We start from the raw sequence: 26,648 nt of genomic DNA on the forward strand, positions 1-26,648 counted from the left end.
GTAAGAGCCTGTTTCAGCTGACAACAAGTTATTTAACCCTAACTGATGCAGTGAGGAGCTTCTCATTTCTTAAACAACCATGTCAGAAGACATATCCTGTGGTCGTGGAAAAGATACTTTAGTATCTGTTTCAGAAGGGTCAAATTATTGGCCTGCATCAAGCAAAGAAAACACCTAAGCAGATTACTGAAACTACTAAAACTGGGTCAAAAACTGTCCAACCCATCATTAAAACCTGGAAGGATAGTGGTGAACCTGTCAGTCATGTTTCTGTGTTGGATTTGTGTTTTTGATGATTTGGTTTCAGTGCTTGTTGTGCTTGCAGAGATGCACTGAGAGGCTGGGTGAGGTTTCCCTTCACCAGGAGCTGCTGACACGCACACACCTGCAGCAGTTTGGCAATCAGTGCCTGATGAAAAGCCCTCGGCTGCGTTCCAAAAACAGGTTGAGTCGCCCTCGCTCACTTGCCCTAAGCACTTGCCCTCGGGGGAATCCCCGCCGCCATCATAAGGGCTGTTCCATTTCTCTGAACAGCTGAAGTGAACTCCGGTGAGATCGACCCTTGAGGGCTGAGTGATCGAGTCAACAACGATGGTCACTCCAGAGCTGTATATCAACCACAATGCATTGCAGTGGTGCACGAAAAATATGTCCATGCGGTGGCGATAATGAACCTCAAACACCATTGTCTGCTGTCTATTTACCACCAAAGAACATTGTTGCCTGTAACGTCTATCCTACATGACTTTAAGTGTTGTGTTTGTATTGTTGTCTGAACAACAATCTTTAACAATTAAGGCCATAAAGACAATGAGGAGGAGAAGGAGGAGGATGGTGGTGGTAACAGGCCTAATAAGTATCAGGGAAAAAAAACAATCTAAAACTAAAACTAATGTCAACTAAACTTAAAGTAGGTTAAATGTATTTAAACAACAAAACTTAAAATTATAAGGTAAAGAAAAATAAATAAATAATGAATTGCCTGAATAAAATTTGATACATATTGCCATCAAGCGCAGAATACGTCTTCGTCTCAATGAAATGAGTCTCTGCATATTTTGTGTAATTTGGAATAGGCAGTATAGCGCTACTCCAACAACGTGTGGTTGATCCATGATTGTCTGGGCTGTTAGTGAACGAGGGCAGGTGTGTTCCATTTACCTCTTTCACTCCTCCTCCGCCCACTTTCCCTCCGCCCTCCAAGTGGCCTCCGTGTGACGTCATAGCAAGGGCTGAGGGCAAGTGAGCGAGGGCGACTCAAACTGTTTTTGGAACGAAGCCCTGGTCTTCCCGCTACCTGCTGCCAGATGATTTTGTCAGCACCAGTGCTAATCGCTTTAAGAGTTTTCTCTCGTTCTTTGTGCATATCATCAAGAGATCTAACCTTGCTTCGTTTTGCCTTCAGTGATCCACCTTGTTTCCAAGTACCAGCGGCTCTGTTTCCAGTGACCCAGCTCTCAGCACTTGTGCAGCCAACACCCTAGCCCTGTGCTCTCCTGAACCCCACAAGCAACACTATCCACCAGCACCACCATGAGCTACCTCTTCTCCGGAGTCTCCAGCCGGAGTCTCCAGCCAGAGCCTCTCACTACCTGCAAGCCTCAATAAATCTCCTTGCAACTCAACTCCCTGCCATGTTGCGTGCTTCTGGGTCGTACCAAACCTACGCATTGTAACAGAACCATCATCTTCTGATCGGAGATCACTTAAACATTTGGTGAAATCAAATCGTAAAAAACAGAAGAACTCACGACTATGTCTAATAGTGAAAGTAAGAGCATTTCCACGCACAATGTGAAGAGAACTCAAGGGATTGGGTCTAAACAGCTGTGTAGCCTTAAGAAAACCACTTATCAGTGAGGCTCATCTGAAAAAAAGGACTTCAGTTTTCTAGGGAGCATAAAGATTGGACTCTGGATCAATGGAAAAAGATCATGTGGTCTGAGTCCAGATTTATCCTGTTCCAGAGTGATGGCATCAGAGTAAGAAGAGAGGGGGATGAAGTGATGCACCCATCATGCCTAGTGCCTACTGTACAAGCCTGTGGGGGCAGTGTTATAATCTGGGGTTGACTCAGTTGGTCAGGTCTAGCTTCAGCAACCTTATGTGCTCAAAACATGACTACCTGACTACCTGAATATACTGAAAGACCAGGTTTTCTCATCAATGTATCGATATTTTCTTCCCTGATGGCACGGGCATGTTCCAAGATGACAATGCCTCGATTCATCGGGCTCAAACTGTGAAAGAGTGGTCCAGGGAGTATGAGACATCATGCCACCACCACCACAGAGTCCAGACCTTAAACCCACTGAGAATTTGGGATGTGCTGCTGAATGTAATGTAATCAGTTAATAATAGGGACTGGCTAATATAGCGTACTGACATGTGATCAGAGGTAAAAGCATAGTAAGGCGAGTGTGAGCATGCTTACCAGACATGTATGTACAGAAGTAACTGCTGTATGCTGTGTGTGTCCCTGCCAAGTTTCATTAAAGTCTGACAACTAAAGATAAACACTGGAGCTGGTCATTAACAATACAGAGAAGACTTTACTCAGCGGCCCGACTCTCTTGTCATCAATACAAGATCTTGGTGAAAAATGAATGCAACTCTGGACTGAATTAAATGTTGTGACACTGAATAAGCTTAACAAAATGATGCCACAGTGAATGCATGGCGTAATCAAAGCTAAAGGCGGCCCAACGAAATATCAGAGTGTGTGACTCAGTCTCAGGCAGTGTATAACAAAAAGCATTAAACTAGGGTCCTGAAACTGCGGTCCGGAAAATGCAGCTTCTGTTACTGCAGGAACGTAGTATTGAATTAAGAGGCCTGTCTGAGTTGTACTCGTCTGTACTTCCAGCTCCTGGAGCAAAACATTTAAACATCTCTATGTATGCATTTACAGATTTATCTACACATTAACAACGATCAATACGATGCATATCTGAATACAGAATTTGAGATGTTTTTTTTTACACATTTACAAACCAATTACACACAGATTCTGAATACACATGCAGAAATAATGTACACATTCACAAATCTCAATACACATTTGGAGATTTTTTTAAAACATTTACAAATCTGATCACGCTCACACGGATTGTTATTACAGAACATTTCACACACATTTGTTAATAGTTTTGCTACAATAATGGCCCCATACTTATCAAATGATCAGAAAATAATGAGTGTCAACAATCAGAAAAAGCTCAGTCAGCGAGATGTATTCACCTCTCTAATAACATTTCAGTCACTCTGCTATCACATCAGAATTCTTTGTCTTTTATATTGTCGGATTGAAAAAAAAAAACAGAAACAGTCTAGTAGTCTAAGGACTAGGTTGCGGTCTCCTCTGGAGGTGTGGGTCTGAATCCCAGCTCTAACCTGCAACCTTCATCTCTGGAGCGGGGCCTCTGCCCTACATTATGTTTGCATACATGGTACCTGGAGATTTGTCACTACCGAAGCCCTGATGGGCAAGAAAATGGAGCACTACAAAAACAAAAGAATTTTTCACTTGCCCCTCAGGGCTTCCGTATGTCACACATATATAAAACCATATAATATAAATTATGCTTATTTGTTTTCACAATCTTGTACTAAGAAATTCCACTAGAGGGCAGTAAAGACCAATGTACAAGTGGCAAGTTAAACAACTTTTTATGCACAAAGTTAGTGTGAATAAGAAAATAAAGAACAGTAATGAGTTTTTGCTCCTGGGGCATTTAGAGGTCACAGTATGGCGGGTTTTTTTGCCAGATGCCTGAATATTTCCTCAGAGAAAAAAAAGTGTTTATTTTCAGTGATATTATTATCAAATTTAAACTTGGACCATGTTAGACTATTTGATGTGGACCCATTGTGTTTTCCAGCTAATAGGGGCGCTTCCAGCTCATCTGCAGGATTATTTTGTATTAAGAAGAGAAAAAATTAATATTCCATTCAAATAGACAGTTACACTTACAGTGTTTCTGTCTATTTGTAAAGCTTTAATAACTTTAAGCTGATAATAAAAATATAAAGTCTGAGTCGTGAAAAACATCGACTGTATAAAATATGGACGGAGCTTCAGGGTCTAAAGAATGAAGCCAATGTAGAAGTGTCTTAAATCTGCATTCTGTCTAATGACCTGCAGGGGGCGACTCCACTTGTTTCAAACAGAAGTCTGATTGTATGTAAGCTTATGAGAAAATGCCACTACTGTCTTGATTTATGAGCTCAGTAAACAGTTTCCTGATGAATTTATCATCATCAGGACGGCGACGACCGTGATGCCAAAAGGCTTCAAAATGGTCGTCCTCAAACCAACAGGTGACATCACAGTTTGAAAAAACTAAAACTAATAATCAAATACAAAAAACAAACCAAAGTGTGTCAATTGTACAGATACATTGATTCATATGAATCCACAGATGAACAGCAGAAGCAGCTGATCTGGTTCATTCTGTTCATTCTGGATTCACAGTTAACCTCAACATGTCTGATGATTTTTGTTTCAACACATCTGAAGCTTGAAATGCTGCTTTGGCTCAGGATGAGTCACAAATGCTTCAAAGTAAATCATTAACTGTGTGAGAAAACTATTATACAGCAGCTTGAATCTTTATGAGAGTTTTGTTTGATAACTCCCTACAGTCAGCCAGCTGATTTTAACCAGGAAAAGAAAAGTGAACAGAATCAGAGGAAGAGATGTATCAGCAAATCCTGAGGAGCCAAAAAATATTTTACAACTAAAAACTTTGATGTTTTCAAATGTGGAGCAGGTTTTAACTGAGGCTTCGTTGTAAAAGAGGAAGTAAAGTTCAGATTCACAGAGCTGCTCCTCGTCCTGGAGTGAGTCACAGGTTTATAACCACACAACAAACTACAGTTTGCAGTTGGGTGTAACTGAGCTGACAGGCCTCATTCACTGCACACACATATGCTGTTCTGATCAGAGCTCAAACTAGTTTCAGTTATCAGGAAGTGAAACTCAGACAGTCGTCACTGAGAGGTGAAATGGCGCAGAGAGGAGTTCAGCTGGACTCCTTCTCTTGTCCGATCTGTTTGGATCTACTGAAGGATCCGGTGACTATTCCCTGTGGACACAGCTACTGCAAGAACTGTATTAAAGATCACTGGGACACAGAGGATGAGAAGAGGATCCACAGTTGCCCTCAGTGCAGGAAGAGCTTCATAGAGAGGCCTGAGCTGCTGAAAAACACCATGTTAGCAGTTTTAGTGGAGGAGCTGAAGAAGACTGGACTCCAAGCTGCTCCTGCTGATCACTGCTATGCTGGACCTGAAGATGTGGCCTGTGATGTCTGCACTGGGAGGAAACTGAGAGCATTAAAGTCCTGTCTGGTCTGTCTGGTTTCTTTCTGTGAGAAACACCTCCAGCCTCACTTTGAAATCCCTGCCTATGAAAAACACAAGCTGGTGGAGCCCTCCAAGAAGCTCCATGTTAACATCTGCTCTCGTCACGATGAGGTGATGAAGATGTTCTGCTGTACTGATCAGCAGTGTATCTGTTATCCCTGCTCTGTGGACGAACATAAAGGCCGTGGCACAGTGTCAGCTGCAGCAGAGAGGACTGAGAGGCAGAGAGAGCTCAAGGTGAGTCGACAAAACATCCAGCAGAGAATCCAGGACAGAGAGGAAGATGTGAAGGTGCTTCAACAGGAGGTGGAGGCCATCAATCGCTCTGCTGATAAAGCAGAGGAGCACAGTGGGAAGATTTTCACTGAGCTGATCCGTCTCATGGAGAAAAGACGCTCTGATGTGAAGCAGCAGGTCACATCCCAGCAGGAAACTGAAGTGAGTCGAGTCAAAGAGCTTCAGGGGAAGCTGGAGCAGGAGATCACTGAGCTGAAGAGGAAAGACGCTGAGCTGAAGAAGCTCTCACACACAGAGGATCACAACCAGTTTCTACACAACTACCCCTCATTGTCAGCACTCAGTGAGTCTACACACTCATCCAGCATCAATATCCGTCCTCTGAAGTACTTTGAGTATGTGACAGCAGCTGTGTCAGAGGTCAGAGACAAACTACAGGACGCCCTGAGAGAGACATGGACAAACATCTCACTGACAGTGACTCAAGTGGATGTTTTACTGTCACAACCAGAGAACATGACCAGAGCTGACTTCTTAAAATATTCACGTGACATCACACTGGATCCAAACACAGCATACAGACATCTGTTATTATCTGAGGGGAACAGAAAAGCAACATACATGAGACAACAACAGTCTTATTCTAGTCACCCAGACAGATTCACTGGGTGGGAGCAGGTCCTGAGAAGAGAGAGTCTGACTGGACGTTGTTACTTGGAGGTGGAGTGGAGAGGGAGAGGAGTCCGTGTAGCAGTCGCATACAAGAATATCAGCAGAGCAGGGGACTCTGATGAATCTGGATTTGGATACAATGACAAATCTTGGATGTTATATTGTGACACAAACAGTTATAACTTTTGGTACCACTATGTCCAAACTCCCGTCTCAGGTCCTCGGTCCTCCAGAGTTGGAGTGTACCTGGATCACCGTGCAGGTATTCTGTCCTTCTACAGCATCTCTGAAACCATGACTCTCCTCCACAGAGTCCAGACCACATTCACTCAGCCTCTCTATGCTGGACTTCGGTTTTACTTGTTTTCTGACTCTGCTGAGTTTTGTAAACTCAAATAGTCATTTCAGGGACAGTAGGTTAAATTCTGTTTAATTTCTTCAAACTTGTTTTGTTTCCATCATTGTTGCTGAGAGCTGATTGTTGTGGCATTTCTTCACTGCACACAGATCACCTGTCAATCAAACATTATGGGAGGTACTTTGACGTCTTCTTGTTGTTCTGTAAATGTTTGACTTATTTCAGGCAGCACTCCTTCCTGTGTCTGTTCAGCCATGGAGGCGCTCACTGCTCATGATCAGAGTTCAGTTTACATGATTATAATCAGTAAGGAGATGCTTCATTATTTGCTTGTACATAGCTGAGATTCTGCTCCAACAAACTGATTGTGTGAATGAAGTGAATCTGTTCATGAAATCATTGAACAACAGTCGTTTAACAGACTTTACTGATGGGATGTGTGAACAAACTAAAGCTTTAAATCATGAATAAACAAACATGAACAAAGTCTTTTCTTCTCGTCTTCATTCAGGGTTTCATACAGAGCTGACGGAGAACATGTGAAACTAATATGAGAGTTTGTTTGCTGAAGTTTGGGCACAGTACTTGTATTTTTACTAAGTCAAAAATGGAACCTTTACCAACTTTAGTAACTAGTTACTTTGCAGGTTACATGCTCAACCAGAGCCAAAGTCGTGCATTTTTAAATGTATTTGATCGTGATTCTCAGAAAAATGTTGAATGTCTGAGTTGATCATTTTGAGTTGACAATCTCCCCTTGATCTCAGCAGCTGGACAGTTCTAATATCTGACATCGTCTCCATGGCGTATGCCAAATACTCAAAAATAAAGCAAAATAAGCCCTTAGCATGTTCTAAAAAATGGTCCCGACGGGCCTCCAAAACTGATGCTTTTCTCAATCCCTCCACTAACAATCATACATTTTCCACCCTTATGTCAGATATTCTAATTCTTTACTTGACATAAATCACTTTATGGAAGACTTATGTGCTCTATGATGTTTTACTACAGCGTTCATCGAGCACACGGCAGAAGCCTTTGCTCTGCAGGTATTTCTCAGGGCGAAACCCAGCAGAGGACACTTCAACAGCTGGTTCCTGAAGATGTCCACAGTTCACTTTGTTTTTATTGATTCACAGTTTTCACTGGTCAACAGTTGAGCACTTGGTCTCGCAGGTGAAGAGTTCCACTTCCAGCTCCTGTCAGAACTCAGGTAACATGTTAGCTGGCTCCAATATTCACAGAAAGGAAATATTAATTATTGAAGGTTATTTTTAATTCATTAATCAATTGCTCACAGTCTTGTATTAATAATTATAGTATAATATGTATTGTCCTAATTTTAGATTTAATTTTGTTTGAAATAATCCACTGATGGAAAATAACATTTGCCCATTCGTATGAAAGTATAGTTGTTGTTGTTGTTGTTGTTGTTGTTATTTTTATTAGGGCTGCAAATGCAAAAATTATTGTTTCAAAATGGATTCATTCGAAGATTTTTTTTCTCAATTAATCAATTAGTTGTTCAGTCTATAAAAATGCGGAAAAAATAAAGATGATTTTCATTATCGATTAATCTCCCAATTATTTTTATGATCAGAAAAAAAAAACAGGTCCCATCACATTTTACCAGAACAAATGGTGATGTCTCCAAATGTCCTTTGTATTCCAATCAACAGTCCAAAACCCACTGATATTCAGTTTGCAAATATAGAACTGTAGATCCTGGCGATGAAGGAACACATTTTCTCTTGAAAAATCACAGAAACTAATATCTTCATTATAGAAATAGTTGTCGATTAACTCTATGTCAATTAACTCATCAATGAATTGACAAAAAGGTTACAGCGGACACACCGACAATGCATATTTTTTTTGTTTAATGCGTTTATTAGACAGCAACAGAAGAAAGAGATGAATAACATGCAACAAAGGTCCCCAGACAGAGTCATATGGTGGTTGTGGTTCACAGTCAGCATCTTAATCCCGAAACCTTTGAATCCGCATTGAAATGAACATCTTTGTCATGCTAAACGGTTACACAACAGTTGCACAAATAGACATGATAGTTAGTTTGCTGACTTTATGACTCATCTATACGTAAAGTAGTTAATATTAGCCACCAAAAAAAGATTTTTTTTAAAAAGATAAATAATGCCGCTAAAGGTGAGTCAGATTTATTTCCCCCAGGTCATCCTAGGTCAGAGAAACACAACACACAAACATCCTCACATTACATATGCAACCTGCAGGGCCAGGCTGTCTGGTTATGGAAACATTAGGTGAAAGGTAAGCAATTAGTAGCCAAGCATTTCTGGCACTGTGTGTGTTGAGCTTTTAGTTTAAGAAACGGTATAAGTCCTTCTCTACACTGGCGCTGATTCTCCCCCTTCAAACTGACACAGAGACACTGAAGAACCAGACGCATATTTTAACTTGAACCTAAATGCAGGATAGAGAGGTTCAGTGAATGTGGTGTTGAAGGTGTGGAGGTGGATCAGTGTGTCAGAGGAGACTCTGTAGAAGGACAGATGGCCAGCAGGCCAGTCCAGATACACTCCTAATCTGCCACAGTCAAAGGAGGAGGGGATACATCGGATGTCTGTTGTTCTCTTATTGTGACAGGCTGAGTAACCAGTCCGAGAGCAGAAGAGACCCCAGGACATGTCGTTCTCACCAAGACAACAATTGTCATACTCTCCTTTCCTTTTGATTCCTCTGTATGTCATCCCTACATTCACCCATCCTTTCCATTCCACCTCCCAGTAACAGCGCTCACTCAGACCTTCCCTACAGAGAACCTGCTTCCAGTGGTGAAATCTGTCTGGATGGTCGGGGATGGGCTGCTCCTCTTTCATTTCTGTGACCTTTCTGTTGTCCTCAGACAGACAGAGGTATCTGTTTGCTGTGTTTGGGTCCAGCTTGACTTCACAGGCATCTGATGGGGAGAATAAGACACAACACAAACAGATTTTAGCTTGACATGTTCTCGTTAATTCTTTGGTTAATTAATTAGTTGATGATAAAACTTACTACACGGAACATAACTGATTATGAAACAGTCTTGATTTAAGACAGATACCTCTACATGACCAACATAAGGTTGTGGTTGTCATTGTTTATCTAATTTTTAGCAGGATATCTCAAAATGTGGAATGTGATTTCAGTGAATGAGATGCTTTTGGACTGAATGTGGCCATTAATAATGTTTAGGTTTCTGTGAGGCATGGAGTCAAATCAATACAGATCAAATCCATTATCACCTAAACAGGTTTCTTTTAAATTCTTTAATAAATGCCATCCAACTTCAACATATTTGGCATTGATTTTTATAATTGGTTAGTAAGCATGATGTTATTAACTCTTGGCAGCTAGGCTGTTATTGTTATCTATATTAGTTAATAATAACATATCTGACAAATTTATGACATACTTTCATATACATTTACTGTTATTCACACAATATTTTGTAAATTTCCTTCCTTATTTTAACATTGTAATTGTGATTTGGTAACACAAGTGAAATGTCATGGCAATAAAGACTGTTGATAGTTGAAATTAAAATTGAATACAAGAATACATCAGAAAAGCTCAACTTACGCATGAAGGGTTTTAAGCGATGCCTTCCACCATGGTCAACACTGAGGCAGAAGTGACACAGGAATTAATGAGGAAAAAATACAGACAGGGAAATACACATCCTAAATGAGCTGCACACTAGTATAACCAACCTGAGAGTGTCCAGTCTGCACTGTGGATCCTCAAGTCTGGCAGAAAGCAGCTTCACTCCTGAGTCTCCTGGATGATTGTAGCTCAGGTCCAGCTCTTTCAGATGGGAGGGGTTGGAGCTCAGAGCTGAGGCCAGAGAGTCACAGCCTTTCTCTGTGACCTGACAGCCTGACAACCTATGCGTGTATGTAGTAAAGACACATATATATATGGTTTACATGACATCATTTGAGATATTATGATACTGGTAATGGACATATTTGCTCCAATACAAACAACTGACTTGGAGATCAGATTTGGATTTTAAAATTCTTGGCAACATTTGCTTCATGGCTACACAGAGGGCAAGCAAGCACTGGACAAAATCTGTCAAACATAAAAAAAAAAAAAACTGTGAATGCCTACACAGCTGTCAAAATGTAATGAACTGGCTCATGAATACTGACCGTAGAGTTTTCAGTCTACAGTGTGGACTGGACAGGGCAGCAGACAGCACCCTCACTCCTGAATCCTCTAGGTCATTGTTACTCAGGTCCAGCTCTCTTAGACTGGAACGCTGGGAGCTGAGGATTGCAGCCAGTGCTTCAGAGCTTCTCTCTGACAAGTTACAGCCACTTAACCTGATTAGCAAAATATTAATCAGACATAGGAGACACAATACAGTTACATATCTTCAGGTATTTACTGGAGGCTTTGACCTCTGGAAAACAAGCCAACCAACCAGCATCACTTGACAAGAATATCAGTATTGGACCATTCAGCAAAACTGTGTATTATGTTTAGTGGCAAATTTGAGAATAAACTTAATTCTATAGTAGCCTAACCATGTATGGCAACCACAGCATTGTTAAGGTTTGGGAGGGATGATTATCATTATGGCGCATAGACTCAGAAAAGGGTGTGATTAAGATTTGGCAACTAAAACAATTAGTTACAATTAGGAAAATATTGTGGTCACAGTTATGGTTACGGTTAGGAATGTGGACATCTGGTCTCCCACATGAAAGTGCCTGCAGCTCAGCAGATAAAGTAGGTAATTCGCTAATCGCAGAGTAGATAGTTTGATGATCTCCTGCTCCTTCTCTCAACATGTCCAAGTGTCTTTGGCCACAATGAACTCCAGTTTGCCACCATTGGTGTGTGTGTGTGTGTGTGTGTGTGTGTGTGTGTGTGTGTGTGTGTGTGTGTGTGTGTGTGTGTGTGTGTGTTGTGATGAGACATTCCTAGAAAAGGCACACTATTTTCTGTTTTAGCACTGAACATATATTGTGACTTGTATAAATGTCCAATATAAACTTTATTTGTGATCCTGGGCTAAGTCAAACAAATCTGTGAAAAAGCAAATCTGTGATTGCCCAAAAGATCTGCTTTACTGGTCATGTATTAAATTGATTCATGAATACTGACCATAAAGTGTCCAGTCTACAGTGTGGACTCTGCACTCCAACAGAGAGCAGCTTCACTCCTGAATTCTGCAGGTCATTTTTACTCAGGTCAAGCTCTCTCAGACTGAAGATCTGGGAGCTGAGGATTGAGGCCAAAGCTTTGCAGCTTCCCTCTGACAAGTTACAGCCACTCAACCTGACAAGAAAAATACATATCAAATATAGTAAGTAAGCAATGATTTTTTATTCTCTCTTATAGGAACAGTCTTCGATATAATTAACCACTCAGAGATTATCTTGCCAGCAGTAATGTTAAAGAGCAAACAAGGTTAGCCGCATAGCTTAAACTTTGCTATGCTGCGTGGTGGTCAACAAATGACCCACTGCAACACAGAATCCAAAGTCAAAGGTAACATTACTGCAAAACATGTGATATTGTGGTTTAAGCTGAAGTTAGAATCATTGAACATTAGATTGTTTGCTAACACCAACAATTTGCTAGCTAACTAGTATATCCAAGTACTGTTTTTTGAGTGGATGTTACTCCCACGGCTTATCTGTTTGTTAGTGTGGCACACTGTTAGCGCTGTAAGTGAGCATAAGAGATGCAGGCAAGGCACTCAGGAGCACACATAAATGTCACATCCATTGATTTTCTCTGAAAATTCATCCCAAGTCCTTTAGACCTACATAGAAATCAGTCCACAGGTTGTTATAGGACAGAGTAAGGAAAATGTTTTTAAAAAATTAAGTTTCAATACGATTTGTTTATGCATTAGCAAAAAGGGAGATTAATAGACATAAATTGCTTTACATTCCCACATATTTTGTTGAAGGTTCCATTCAATGGGATGTCAAAAACTAGTCACCCACACGAAAGTGCCTGTAGGTCAACGAGAAGAGCTAACTTGGCCTCTAATTGCTGAGTTGACTGTTTGATCCCCTGCTCCTCCTGTCCAAAGGTCAAAGTATCTCTGAGCATGACAATGCACATCAAGTGCTCCCAATCCATGGTTGCCATGCCTATTCACCATCCCAACCTCCACCACCTTACTTTTTGCATCACTACATAAGTATTAACAACTTTCTGTAGCTGTTTGCACTGAACACTGGTGCTGGACATTATTTTTAACCTGTGGAATTGTCCAGTATGAGTAATACCGGGCTGAGACAGACACATCTGTGAAAAGACAAAACTGTGAATGTCTAAACCCAAAAGATCTGCTTCACTGATCATGTATTAAATTGGTTCATGACTACTGACCGTAGAGTTTCCAGTCTACAGTGTGGACTCTGCACTCGAGCAAACAGCAGCTTTACTCCAGAGTCTTGCAGGTCATTGTTACTCAGGTCCAGCTCTCTTAAACGGGAAGACTTGGACTCAAGAACACAGGCCAGAGCTTCACAGCTTTTCTCTGACAGCTTACAGTCTCTCAGGCTGAGGTTGCACAGTAACAGAAAAAAGAAGAAAAAAAATGAAAATACATATATTTTATCACAAAATTATAACATTTAATACAACCAATCTGCCATATTATCAGTGAACCTACCAGGATCTTCTTGAAGCTTTGACCACTTGCTGCAGCCTCAGGAGACCTTCCTCTGAAGCAGAGTATTTCCTTAGGTCAAACACTTCCAGGTCTTCCTCAGATGACAGTAAGATGAAGACCAGGGCTGACCACTGAGCAGGAGAGCGTTTGTCAGTGGAAAGTCTTCCTGAACTTAAGTACTTTTGTATCTCCTCCACCAGAGAATGATCATTCAGCTCATTCAGACAGTGGAACAGGTTGATGCATCTCTCTGGAGATGGATTCTTCCTTATCTTCTTCTTGATGTATTTGACTGTTTCCTGGTAGTTCTGCAAGCATCTTCCTGATGGTATCAGCAGTTCTTGTAAGAGGGCCTGATTGGTATCAAGTGAGAGACCCAGAAGGAAGCGCAGAAACATGTCCAGGTGTCCATTTGGACTCTGTATGGTCTTGTCCACAGCACTTTGGAAGAGCGGATTTAACTTAGAGCTGTCTGTCAACCGTGGGGACCACTTGGCTTTTGAGCGTGGTTCTGACAGTAGGTTGATACCAGTGTTGGTGAATGTCACAAAGACATACAGTGCAGCCAGAAACTCTTGAATACTCAAATGGACAAAACAGAACACCTTGTCCTGGTACAGCCCACACTCCTCTTTAAAGATCTGCGTGAACACCCCTGAGTAGACTGAGGCTACCCTGATATCGATGCCACATGCTTTCAGGTCTGACTCATTGAAGATCAAGTTGCCTTTCTGCAGCTGCTCGAAAGCCAGTTTTCCCAGAGACATGATGATGTTGCAGATCTGGGTTTTCCAGAGTGGATCTGTCTCTGCTCCTCCAAGATACTTGACATTTCCTACCTTGGACTGAACGACCAGGAAGTGAATATACATCTGAGTCAGAGTCTTCGGCAACTCTTCTCTTGTTTGTGATCCCATTATACCTTCCAGAACTGTAGCAGTGATCCAGCAGAAGACTGGGATGTGGCACATGGTGTGGAGGCTTTGTGATGTCTTGATGTGGGCGAAGATTCTGCTGGCCTCCTCCTCCTCTCTGAATCTCTTCTTGAAGTACTCTTTCTTTTGGATATCGGTGAACCCTCTCACTTCCGTCACCATGTCAACGCACTCAGGAGGGATCTGACTGGCTGCTGCAGGTCGTGTGGTTATCCAGAGGCGAGCAGAGGGGAGCAGTTTTCCTGTGATGAGGTTTGTCAGCAGCACATCCACTGTGGTTGGCTTTGTAACATCAGTCAGGATGTCATTGTTGCGGAAGTCCAGAGGAAGTCGACACTCATCCAGACCATCAAAGATGAACACAACCTTGTAATTGTCAAAGCTGCATATTTCTGCTTCCTTTGTCTCAGGAAAAAAGTGATGCAGAAGCTCCACCAAGCTGTAGGTTTTCCCACTCAGCAGATTCAGCTCTCTGAAAGTGAATGGAAATGTGAACTGTATGTCTTGGTTGGCTTTGTCTTCAGCCCAGTCCAGACTGAACTTATGTGTTAAGACTGTTTTCCCAATGCCAGCCTCACCCTTTGTCATCACTGTTTTGATTGGTTGATGATCTCTACCAGGTAAAGGTTTGAAGATGTCTTCACATTTGATCATAGTTTCTGGTCGTGATGGTGTCCTGGATGTTGTTTTAAGCTTTCCGATCCCATTTCCATGACTGACCCCTCTGCTCCCTCCCTCTGTGAGGTTGAGCTCAGTGTAAATCTCATTCAGAAGTGTTGGGTTTCCTGCTTTAGCAATTCCCTCAAACAAACACTGGAACCTCCCCTTCAGATTACTTTTGAGCTTATTTTGGCACACAGCAGCAAGAGTTCCTACACAGAAAAACAACAAATTTAATGAGCAATACAGTCATTTTGGAGTAAAACAATACAGCATCCACTAACTCTGGGATTCAGCTCACCTGTGGTTTGCATAAATGTTTTGCATATGCAAGTGGGGGTGTTTACTTTTCATACAAACCTTTGTGCTGAACCATTTACAATCACACCTGAATCAGATTACCCATTAAGATTGTGCTCATTACTCAGGATCTACAGTTGACCAACCCCGGAGGAAAGTCTACATCTATACCAGTTTGGAAATTAAAACATTTCATATTTTTTTAATCTATTTTCCCATTCTTTCGTGTTCAACCTATACAAAAAACGTACTGCTCTGTAGATAGTCAGCCAGCTCCTCCTGCTTCATTCTCCTCAAGAAGTTCAGCGTGATCTTCAAAAGTGCCCGTCTGCTGCTTTTCTTCTGTTGTCCCTCCTCATCATTCTTCTGTCCCTCCCAGCACTCTGTGTAATTTGGACAAAGAACTCCCTGGAACTTCTTGAGCTCAGTCTTCACAAAAGTGATTATCTTCTCCTCTAGATGCTGGAATAAAATGAAAAATATGAAATTGCAAGTGGAATTAATGGGCAAAGTTAAGACCTTAGTTTGCTGCTTATGTAGTCTTACAACCTGTAGGTTAGACTGTTACAGGAGTTTGTTATGACCCATATTTACATTTATTGTTAGGCGGCTACCTCTAGTGGCTGTGATAGTTATTATGGCTGCAAAGAAGGAAGTCAGGTTATGTAATACAAAAAGCAACAAAGTCTGCATAAGGAGACTTTGAGGTGGATTGAAGGTTCAAACAAGCACATGACTTTCGTGCAGGAGACTGCCATCGTGTCAAAAGTCAACTGTGAGTTATTCTAAATTAGTAAGGTAGTTAACTTACGTCATGAGCATAACACAACTTAAGTTAGGTAAGTAATATACGTATATAAATGATGTATTTGTTTTAACCTAAACCATAATCTCTTCCTGAAATAAACTCCAACTGTATGACGAAGCCCTGGTATGCCTGTAGCTGGAACACTGCAAACAGACATGCTGTGCGGGGAGTCACTGGCAGTCGACTTGATGAGGATGCGATGTCTAAAGTCAAAGCACTTTTTCCTAAAAGCCTGCCATCATGGCCTCATTCGGCTTACATCCCACTCCCTATCTGTTGTCTCCCCAAGAACTCTGTGTCTTCTGTGCCTCCCTGTGGTCTCAACACAAAAAAACAGTTGAAGAGGTCATATTATGCATACTTTTATTTGGGGGTCCTAGTAGAAAAAAAACACAAAACATTATTTTTCTCATATGGTGCATTGCTGCAGCATCCCTTTTCACACTGTGTCTTGAACACTCCGTTTTAGCTACTGAGTGAGACATCGTGCCTCTGTTCAGTCTTTGGTGAGAGTTTCACATGGTCATAACTTAACAGGCAGGATGTAGCCAATCAGAGGCAGAGTAGGGCGGGTCATGCCGAGCAAGGTAGTGTGATCCAAAATAACACCGCTACAGCTGTATGTCTGCTGACTGACTGGTGTGTTTATATTTTATCATAAATATATAATTGTCCATAATTGTCCATAATTAATTTGTGATTATTCACAAATTAATCGTACATTTTTTTTCTGTTCTAAATGTACCTTTTTTTCAAGTTTTTAATATTCTTATCAACATGGGAGTGGACAGATATGATTGCTTTATGCAAATGTATGTTTATTATTATTATTGTAGCAATCCAAAACAATGACAAATACTGTCCAGAATATTCTCCAGAATAACCTCAAAGGTACTGCATGCTCAAAAAATATGCTGAAAGCATAACATGGCAAACTCAAGCCCAACAAGCAACAACAGATGGGCATATTGCCCTGAACATAACATTCCTTAGTAATACTAACACAATGTAGTGTCCAACTTTACACTTGTAAAGGTTAACTAAACAATGTTAATCGGCCTGCAAGCTGCAGCCACCCATTTAGCTATCGCTGTTGAAAGGTTGTCTCATGTAGAGTTGTCCAGGCGTCTCCGCTGCAAACTATCCTGCGTGATCTGCCTTTGACGAGGGGGAGGGCTCTCTGCATCAGCTGTGTGCTTGGCCAGCAAGTGGTATTTGAGACTGGGCATACTCTAGTGGTAACTCAATTCACATCAACAGTGAATGCAAATAACTTTGCTCTTGTCGAAAGAACTATCTGGCAGAGCTTTGAAGCTTAACTTGCCACTCAAAAGAGCCTTTTCTTCATCCATTTCTGCAGTTTGTTTCTGCTTGCCATGCACAAGGTTGATTTTGGCCTTTTTCACTTTGCATATAAAAATGCACAAAAATGCTTCATAACACAATAAAGGAAAGGCAAAAACCCCAAAAGCATTATATGACCTCTTTAAGTGAATATGGTCTCTGCTCCAAGGAATTCAGAGTGTTGCACTTGACTGTTCTCACAAGAGTGATGGGGTAGTTTTTTGAGTCAGACACAAATGTGCTGTGAAAGGGGCCATTTGTTGTGACAAACCCACAGAGAATTATTTCTGCAGTTTCCTGCAGCTTTACAGATTGTTTTAGTTTTATGGACTGCAACTTTACTGTCGTACTGCTCTCGTCAATCCTGTTTCCAGCTGCAGCAGGCAGCTGTTTTCAGTAAGAAAGATCTAAACATTGAAAACTCTATACACCCACTGCTCAGCACCAAGTGACTGATAGACAGCGACTAGCAGGGGAACATTTCAGAGAATTTCACTGTGAAAACTCAAATATTTCGTTAAACACATAATATGCAATTTCTGCCACTAGGGGTCTCTTTATCCAAATGAGAGGGGGTAAGGAAGGGAGATGCCCAGAGTCATTGGTGCTGAGATCAGTGAGAGGGTGACCTGAATTCAATCACACAGACACACATCCTTTGTGCCTTCCATTGCTACCTAGCTTAGGACTAATGTACAGTTAAGTACAAACTCGTGGTCAAACTTGTGCCAGTGAACACAGCATTAAACAACCATCATTGCTGATAAAAATCTATCTGACGTGACTCAGATAAAAGATGTTTTAAAGTTTTCTTCATGTTACAGTTATTCTCGTTCCAGCACTTCTCTCCGGACTGATTTCCTGCTGCCAACCATGCCTGCCTCTGACCAACCCTTCTCGTCTGATCCCTGGTAAACTCAACTGCCTTCTGACCCCGGCTTTGAAAGTTTTAGCTGCTTCTTTGGATACTGCTTTGCCTGTGCGTGGCAAAGCCTTTCCACCACCACGATACAGAGTGAGTTTTCCAGTCAGCCTACCTGTGGCTTCCTGTTGCCACCCACTATGAATATCCATCTGCCTTCTCCAGTCTAGTACTGTAGCCTTCGTTGTACTGAATTGTAAGTGTGTTTGCACTAATCTGGTCATTAAAACTGCATATCAACTACACCTGGTTTCCCGCGTGCTGTAGTTGGGTCCGTACACAGCCCGTTACAGTCATGGACCCAGCAGACGCCCTGTTTAAAGAGGAACTTTACTTGACTTTTTACTTGACTCCTGTTCTTGTTCCTCGATCGGTGACCTGGTCAACATCAGCCTCTGGTTCTCAGCTGACATCAGACTCTGATTTCCATTCTGGTGCCCGGCCAACATCAGACTGTGGTTCCCCATCGGCAGCTGAGCCAAGACCTTTTCCTGCTCTTAAGTCGGTGGCCCGGCCAACCCTTGTTCATGCTCCTCAGTCGGCGGCCTGGCCTATGCCAGCCAGTGGTTCCCCTTGGCGTCCTGGCCGATGCCAGTCAATGGTTCCTAGTCGGTCTCCCAGCAGACACCAGCCAGTGGTTCTCTAATGGCGGCCTTGCTGACCTCTGTCAGTGTTTGTCTGTCAGCAGTCGGGCTGACTCCAGCTCCAGTTTCTCCGTTGGCAGCCCGGCCGACATCCCCCTGTGGTTCCCAGCCTCCCAGCCATCCTCCAGAGGGCTTCTGCCTTCATCGCCGGCCTCCTGCTTGGCTTCCAGAGGGCTTCAGTGTCCGCCACCAGGCTTCCTTTGGACTACCCCTTTGACTTTTGGTTTTGAGGAACTTTACTTGACTTTTTACTTGACTCCTGTTCTTGTTCCTTGGTCGGAACTAAATATATATATTATATATATACGTGTGAAGAGGGTGGCAAAGGTCGGCAAAATTATTTAGACAATTTACACACCATAAATATGGAGGCCAGTTCTGCTTCACTGTGCTCGTCTGACTGACCAGTGGTGACCTTTGATGTCTTCTTGCGTATCCTGTGGATAATAATAGTGAAATAGACATTTATCTCCGGATATAAACACACATCCCAAAATCACAAGCTTCCCACAACAACCTGATTTAACTCCAATATTTGTCCTCAATGTGACACACACCCACACACTGTAGTGTGGGTGAACTAAACACATTGTGAAAATGCTGCCGTGAGAGTAGATTGATGATGCTTCATAAGGAGAAACTCAGTTGCCACATTAAGAATAAACATCAGCTCATCTAATGTCATGTCTTGCTTTTGTCCAGTGGAGTGGCGCCGCAGTTTGAAGACGAGAGGCAACTTCATAGAGCGTTCACTCTTCAGGGACACACAGCTGGGCTCAGGGGAGTCTGGTCTCTCCTTCTGTACTCTGATAGAAATACAGACAGGATTGTTGGATCGTTCTCAATGTGTTTACCTAGTGTAATATTCACATATTTAATAGATTTTTACCTCTGCTCTGTAGAGTGACTTTCATGTTTAAAGGTTAAAGGTTCAGCCTTGGAGTGGTCACTCTTCAGGGACACACAGCTGGGCTCAGGGGAGTCTGGTCTCTCCTTCTGTACTCTGATAGAAATACAGACAGGATTGTTGGATTGTTCTGATTGTGTTTACCTAGTGTAATATTCACATATTTAATAGATTTTTACCTCTGCTCTGTAGAGTGACTTTCATGTTTAAAGGTTAAAGGTTCAGCCTTGGAGTGGTCACTCTTCAGGGACACACAGCTGGGTTCAGGGGAATCTGGTCTCTTCTGCTGGATTGGGCTTTGACAGAAAAACAGAGGTTCTTTTTTGTTAATCCAATTAATGGTAAGGTTTAATGATTTCACATATCATCTCTGAAATGTAAAACAGCCCTAAAAGTCAAAAATCCTCATCTCACTTCTTAGCTTTGGTTTGGCTGCCATGTTCCACAGAGACTTTAGAAAGCAGGGCAACAACCTCTGTCTCCTCGGACGGATCCATATCGTACACTTTTTACAGCAGCACACTGGCCTGATTCATCACAACAAGGTAGTCGTAATCAGTCCTGTGAGTATAAATGCAAAACACAGTATACATTGTGTGTTTCAGTGAAATAAAATGACATGAAATTTTGTAAAACACTCTGTCAAGACTCTTTTTGATGAACTCTGGAGAAGGGTACATTTCTATATTGGTATGTTAGAGTGTATGTGTATACACCCATCAGCCACAATATTAAATCCACTGACTGGTAAAGTGAATTTAAAGTCCTGCTGGAAAACACTGGGTCCTGGATGCAACTTAACATGCACCATAGAGATAATACTATTACAGGGATGGACGCATGGATGCATTTGCGTCTGATCCTTTGAGTCCTGTGGTTTGGGAGGTGTGGCCTCCATTGGTCAGACATGTTCTGGCACGTCCCATGGATGCTCAGTCGAGATCTGGGTAATTTGGAGGCCAGGTCAATGCCTAGGTCTCTCCTCGGGCCAATCTTGAGCAGTTTTTGTGGTGTGGATTGCCCTGCTGTGGGGGCACTGCCATCAAGGAGAGCTGTTGCCACGATCAATCAATCAATCAATCAAACTTTATTTCTATAGCACATTTCATACAAATCAATGTAACACAATGTGCTTTATACATAGCGACAACATGAATACAAGACAAGTGCAGAAAGTCTGTGCAATTATACAAAGAACCAGCGCATGCAGCTTTTACAAATCTTACAATATACAGAACAGACACATGCATGCGCACGCACAGACACACACATACACATACACACACACACACACACACACACACACACACACACACACACAGAAACTTAGTCATAAACTTTAGAAAAAAGGAAGGTTTTTAACCTGCTTTTAAAAATGCTCAGTGTAGGAGCGTCTCTCAGGTCCTCAGGCAGGGTGTTCCATTTACTTGGGGCATAGATACAGAAGGCAGCCTCCCCTGCTCTAGAGTTAGTACGAGGGATGGTTAAAAGACCGCTGCCGGTGGACCTGAGAGTTCTTGCTGGTTCATATCTGATGAGCATGTCTTTTATATACTGAGGTGCGAGGCCATTTAGAGCTTTATATACAAGTAGCAGAATCTTAAAATCAATTCTAGTTTTGACGGGGAGCCAATGTAGGGATCTAAGAACAGGTGTAATGTGTTCGAACTTTTTTGTTCCAGTGAGAACGCGTGCAGCCGCATTTTGAATTAACTGTAATCGCTGTACAGCTGATTTTGGGAGGCCAGTAAATAGACCATTACAGTAGTCTAGTCTACTTGTTATGAATGCATGAATTAATTTTTCAGAGTCTGCTTTTGACAGGAAGCCTCTTAATTTTGAAATATTTTTTAAATGATAAAAAGCAGATTTTGTGATGTGATTGATATGGCTCTTAAAGTTTAGATCACTGTCTATGATTACACCCAGATTTCTGGCTTCACTTTTGCTCTCCAGGGACAGAGAACTGAGATGAGCTGCAATTCTCTGTCTCTGAGCCTTTGCACCAAAGATGAGTAGTTCTGTTTTATCTTTGTTCAGTTGTAAAAAGTTCTGTGACATCCACAGGTTGATGTCCTCAATACACTGAGTTAGGGAGTGAATGGGATGTAGGTCATCCTGAGATATAGATAAGTACAGTTGTGAATCATCTGCATAATTATGGTAATTTATGTTGTGTTTCTTTATAACATGTGCGAGTGGGAGCATGTAAAGATTAAATAATAATGGTCCAAGAATCGAGCCTTGGGGTACTCCACACATAACACCTACTTTGTCTGAGACAAAGTCTCCAATGGACACGAAGGACTGCCTTTATAAGTACCTGTAAGTAAGTTCTGAACCAGTTTAGAACTGGGCCAGATAGGCCAACCCATTGTTCTAGTCTCTCTAATAAGATATCATGGTCAACAGTGTCAAAGGCAGCACTGAGATCCAGGAGCACAAGGACAGATAGTTTATTAGAATCTGTGTTTATATGCAGATCATTCACAACTTTGATAAGTGCTGTTTCTGTGCTATGGTGAGGTCGAAAACCAGATTGATAAAAGTCTAGTAGGCTGTTTGATGTTAGATAGTTGTTAAGCTGGAAGTAAACTGCTTTTTCAAGTATTTTGCTGAGGAATGGTAAGTTGGAGATGGGCCTATAGTTAGCAATAACTGTTGCATCAAGATTGCTCTTTTTCAGAAGTGGTGTAATAACAGCTGTTTTAAGTGCTGCAGGAAATATACCTGATTGAAGAGAGCAGTTAACAATGTTTAATACTTCATGTGCTAAGCAGCTAAAAACAGTTTTAAAGAATTTGGTAGGGAGAGGGTCCAAGCAGCAGGTGGAGGACCTGAGCTGCCCAACGATATCGTCTAGTTTTTTTTGGTCTAACAGGACAAAGTGGGACATGGTAGCAGTCATATTCCTGGAGAACTGGAGGGTAGGTTCATTTCTGGATGTTGATGCACTAATGTTCTGTCTGATAGCTATAGTTTTATCGTTGAAAAATGTGGCGAATTCTTCACATTTTTCAGTGGACAGCATTTCTGATGGGGTTGTAGATGGTGGATTAATAAGTCGGTCAACAGTGGAGAAGAGCACTTTACTATTGTTGATATTTTCATTAATGATTTTAGAGAAGAAGGACTGTCTGGCCTGTTTAATTTCTTTGTTGTAATGATTGAGTCTATCCTTGTAGATTTCATGGTGAACCTGAAGTTTGGTCTTTCTCCACTTTCGTTCTGCCTAACAACCACTCCATTTCTCCAGGGGGCTTTTTGTTTTTCTATGTTTTTAGTTTTAACAGGTGCAATGTTATCAATGATATTTTGTGTTTTTGAGTTGAAGTTGTTCACAGGATCCTCAGTTGATGAGGCCATGAACAACGATAACTCATTCACAGTTTTCTTGAAGGTTTCAATGGTGTTGTTGTTAATGATACGTTTTTTGATTGTTCGGGTACCATTCTGTTGTACAGGAAAAACAGACACATCAAAGAATATGCAACAGTGATCTGAAATAGCAACATCCATGATACAGGGTACGGTCATGTTAAGTCCTTTTGATATGACTAAGTCCAGAGTATGGCCCTTATTGTGGGTGGGCCCTGAGACATGCTGAGTGAGTTCAAATGCCTCCAATAAGCTAATGAAGTTTTGAGCATCTGGGTCTGTTTTATTATCAACATGGATATTAAAATCACCTGATATAATTATACTATCATAGTCGGTGGAGACCTTGGACAGTAGCTCAGAGAATTCATCAAGAAAGCCATATTTAGATTTTGGTGGCCGATAGACCGTGATGATTAAAATTGGAGCATTGCAATTTATAGATATAGCAAGGTGCTCAAAAGACGTAAATTCCCCGAGGGGGATTTCCTTGCAGCTATAGAAATCAGGGAAGAGAGCAGCTATCCCACCGCCTCTTTTATCAGGTCTGGTGGTTTGGAGGAATTTAAAATTGGGAGGTGCTGTCTCAATGAGTGCAACTGTGCCATTTCTGTCCAGCCAGGTCTCAGTCAGTAGAGTGAAATCCAGGTTATGAGTGCTTATAATGAATGCATCCACATGAATGCCAGGACCCAAGGTTTCCCCACAGAATATTTGATTGTAATGAGATTATCACAGTTATTTACTTCAGTTGTCAGTCCTTTTAATGTTGTGGCTATTGTGGCTGTTTACATTCATACAAAGATGCAGGCTGTATCTGATTACATGTATGACTGATTACATCATAATCCATATTATGTTACGCATACCTGCAACTATAGGACTGCTTGGGAACACAGATTTTCAACATGACAAAGATATTTTGCGTGATTTATAATTATTATAATAATCCTCTAGTGGCAATGATAATAGTGAGTCTCCAGGTATCATCACAGACATTGATTCAGCATAATTGTGAAGGAAGTGCATTTAGTCAATCCATTTCCTGACTACTTGCTCACTTTGCTGAATGTCCATGATTGTCTTTTGATTCAGTTCAGCTGGAACAATAACAATTTCTGACTGTGTATTTATTTTGTTTAGCTTTCCAAAAAGTAAGCACTGAAAGTATTATTGCTCTTCATCTGTCCATCAAGCTAGTATGTCCTCAACCAATCTGTGAGCTCCACCCAGTGTCTACAAGTGGAGCACATTAACTGTGTCAACCACAGTGAACTCAGCAGAAGCCTCAGCACACAGACATGTAAGGCATATTATTGGTGGAGAGACCTTTATTGCTTACAGAGTGAGAATTGTGGCATACTTATAAACCATACTAAGATATAAGATATCCATATTTTCAACTTATACAGCCACAGAGTTCACATATTTTTAGACTCAGACATTTTAACAGCGCTACAGCAACAACATGAAATCATCAACTACAGCAAACTACTGTTAAGTAAATCAGAGTATGCAAAAAGAAGATTTAAAACTGACGATAAACAATACAAATGTGGCAGAGGCAAAAAGGGAATAAATGAACAAGGTATATGCATCAAGGTAAACCAGACACGTATGAACAATGGAGAGTAAAACAGAACAAATAATATAGGAAAACATATATAATAGACAAGACATTTTCACAAGACTTACCTTGTCAGTCTGTTTGTCTTGTTTGATCAGGGCAGTCACTTATCAAACACAAAGAGAAGTGTGCAGAGAATGGGCAACGGTTTCATTTCCCTCTTGCGTCAGCAAGACAGACCACAGTGGAAATCACACACAATAAAACGAAACATAGAAATCAATCTTCCAATTGTACACCACACTTGACACATACAACAGGCACATCACACTGTATTCCATTATGTAAAAATCCTCAGTTACCATTTAAAATTAAAGATGAATAATAGGAGTATCATCGGCAAAATGTATTCAAATGTAAGAATACTTCATTCTGAAGTGTTTCATTTAGTCTCCTCTATTAACTTGTATCCTCTCATAAAGTGTTCGCTGATTTATTTTTCTTACATTGAATTGCTGAATCATGCTGAAGATGTTTCACAAGATGTCCTCCTCCTTAATGCTGTTGTAAGAAATGTTATTAGTTTAAGGAGTATAAGGTCCTCTAGCATTACAAATTCTCCTGCCCCTCCATAAAGAATCCATGAGGCTAAACTAACCTGTGGAAATGTTCTCTGGATCATATCATATCATATCTTTGATCATGTAAAATTTCACATTGATTTTCTAAAGCTACTTCAAAAAGTTTTAGAAAGAGGGAAGTTGATTGTGAGTCAGTGCGGCAGGAAGCACGTGGTTGTACATTTTGAAATTTTGTCATGTTTTTTGTGGTTCATGTAAATGAGAAGCGGAAACACAAAGAGAAGAGAGAAGCCACATGTCATCTCCTACAAAGATCTGAATGCTTTGTGTTGACTCAAACAAAACGCAGCTGTCATAAAGATGACAGCATAAATAAAGCTGTTAGATATACTGTGTGTCAGCTTTACATCATTTGAAATACTGCAGTGGACTGTATACTGAAATTGTTTGTTGATACTGATACTTTCTTTTCCTTTAATCTTGGTTTCTTATGTTGTCTATAAAGGCATTTTAATATGTCACCTTGGTGCATATTGGCATAGCATATGGTGTGTTATGACATATTGCTTAGTTTGTTAGGTGCGACAGTGCCATCTGGTGGACAGAAGGAGCAACACCCTCTCACTGCTTCTCTCCCTTTTGGTTTGCAAACACCGAGTGTTGAGGCACTTCTCTGAACTTCACACCAACTCACTTTATACACAGAAACAAAAAGCAGCCTCTCTGTCTGCTGAAGTCTGACATCTAGTGAGACGGTTGCACCTGTTCTCAGGGTCCCTCGGAGGTCGACATCAAGCAGCAGATCCACTAATGCTTCACCCTCTTGCTTGTGTCTTGCTTTCACTCATTCACACATTCACACACTGGTATGAGAGGCAAACAATCCACACACACTCTCACACACACACACACACACACACACCGATGGAAGAGCCACCGGGGGCAATATGGGGTTCAGTATCTTGCCCAAGGACACTTGTAGACTGCAGGGGCTGGGAATCTAACCACCAACCTTTCGATTGGTGGATGACCGCTCTCCTGCCCGGGTCAAAGCCACCTTTTTATCTTGCATTGAACCCCCTGATAGGTTTCACACTGACTATAAAACTTACTATATATTTTAAGGCTGTGCATGGCCTTGCTTTAACATATGACTTCTTGAATTGTTGCCAAAAGCATGTTTTGTGAGGTCACAGTGACCTTTGACCCTTGAAATCTAATCAATTCATCCTTGAATCCAAGTGGGCGTTTGTGCCAACTTTGTAGAAATTGTAGAGATCTCACACTCACAAGAATGAGACAGA

The 26,648-nt window shown here is 41.4% G+C and overlaps 2 protein-coding genes across 2 annotated transcripts; one reads left to right on the top strand and one right to left on the bottom strand.

Annotated features, from left to right (window-relative positions):
- Window positions 1-5,007: 5,007 nt before the first annotated feature.
- On the top strand, window positions 5,008-7,017 carry LOC311268058 (tripartite motif-containing protein 16-like; the record flags this gene model as incomplete). Its single annotated transcript, XM_084371405.1, has 1 exon — window positions 5,008-7,017. The coding sequence occupies one exon, from the start codon at window positions 5,008-5,010 to the stop codon at window positions 6,673-6,675; it is 1,668 nt and encodes a 555-aa protein (XP_084227531.1). The 3' UTR covers window positions 6,676-7,017.
- Window positions 7,018-8,512: 1,495 nt separating this feature from the next.
- On the bottom strand, window positions 8,513-25,505 carry LOC311268055 (NLR family CARD domain-containing protein 3-like). Its single transcript, XM_084371400.1, has 15 exons — window positions 25,422-25,505; window positions 25,270-25,324; window positions 24,892-24,983; window positions 20,233-20,379; window positions 19,998-20,114; window positions 19,801-19,914; window positions 19,270-19,717; window positions 15,445-15,655; window positions 13,299-15,105; window positions 13,013-13,186; window positions 11,771-11,944; window positions 10,810-10,983; window positions 10,366-10,539; window positions 10,235-10,275; window positions 8,513-9,572 (listed from the first exon to the last, which is right to left on the bottom strand). The coding sequence occupies exons 7-15, from the start codon at window positions 19,270-19,272 to the stop codon at window positions 9,001-9,003; spliced, it is 3,330 nt and encodes a 1,109-aa protein (XP_084227526.1). The 5' UTR covers window positions 19,273-19,717; window positions 19,801-19,914; window positions 19,998-20,114; window positions 20,233-20,379; window positions 24,892-24,983; window positions 25,270-25,324; window positions 25,422-25,505; the 3' UTR covers window positions 8,513-9,000.
- Window positions 25,506-26,648: the final 1,143 nt, after the last annotated feature.

Source organism: Pagrus pagrus (assembly GCF_965226575.1).
Source record: "Pagrus pagrus genome assembly, chromosome: 13".
In the NCBI taxonomy this organism is placed as follows: Eukaryota; Metazoa; Chordata; class Actinopteri; order Spariformes; family Sparidae; genus Pagrus; species Pagrus pagrus.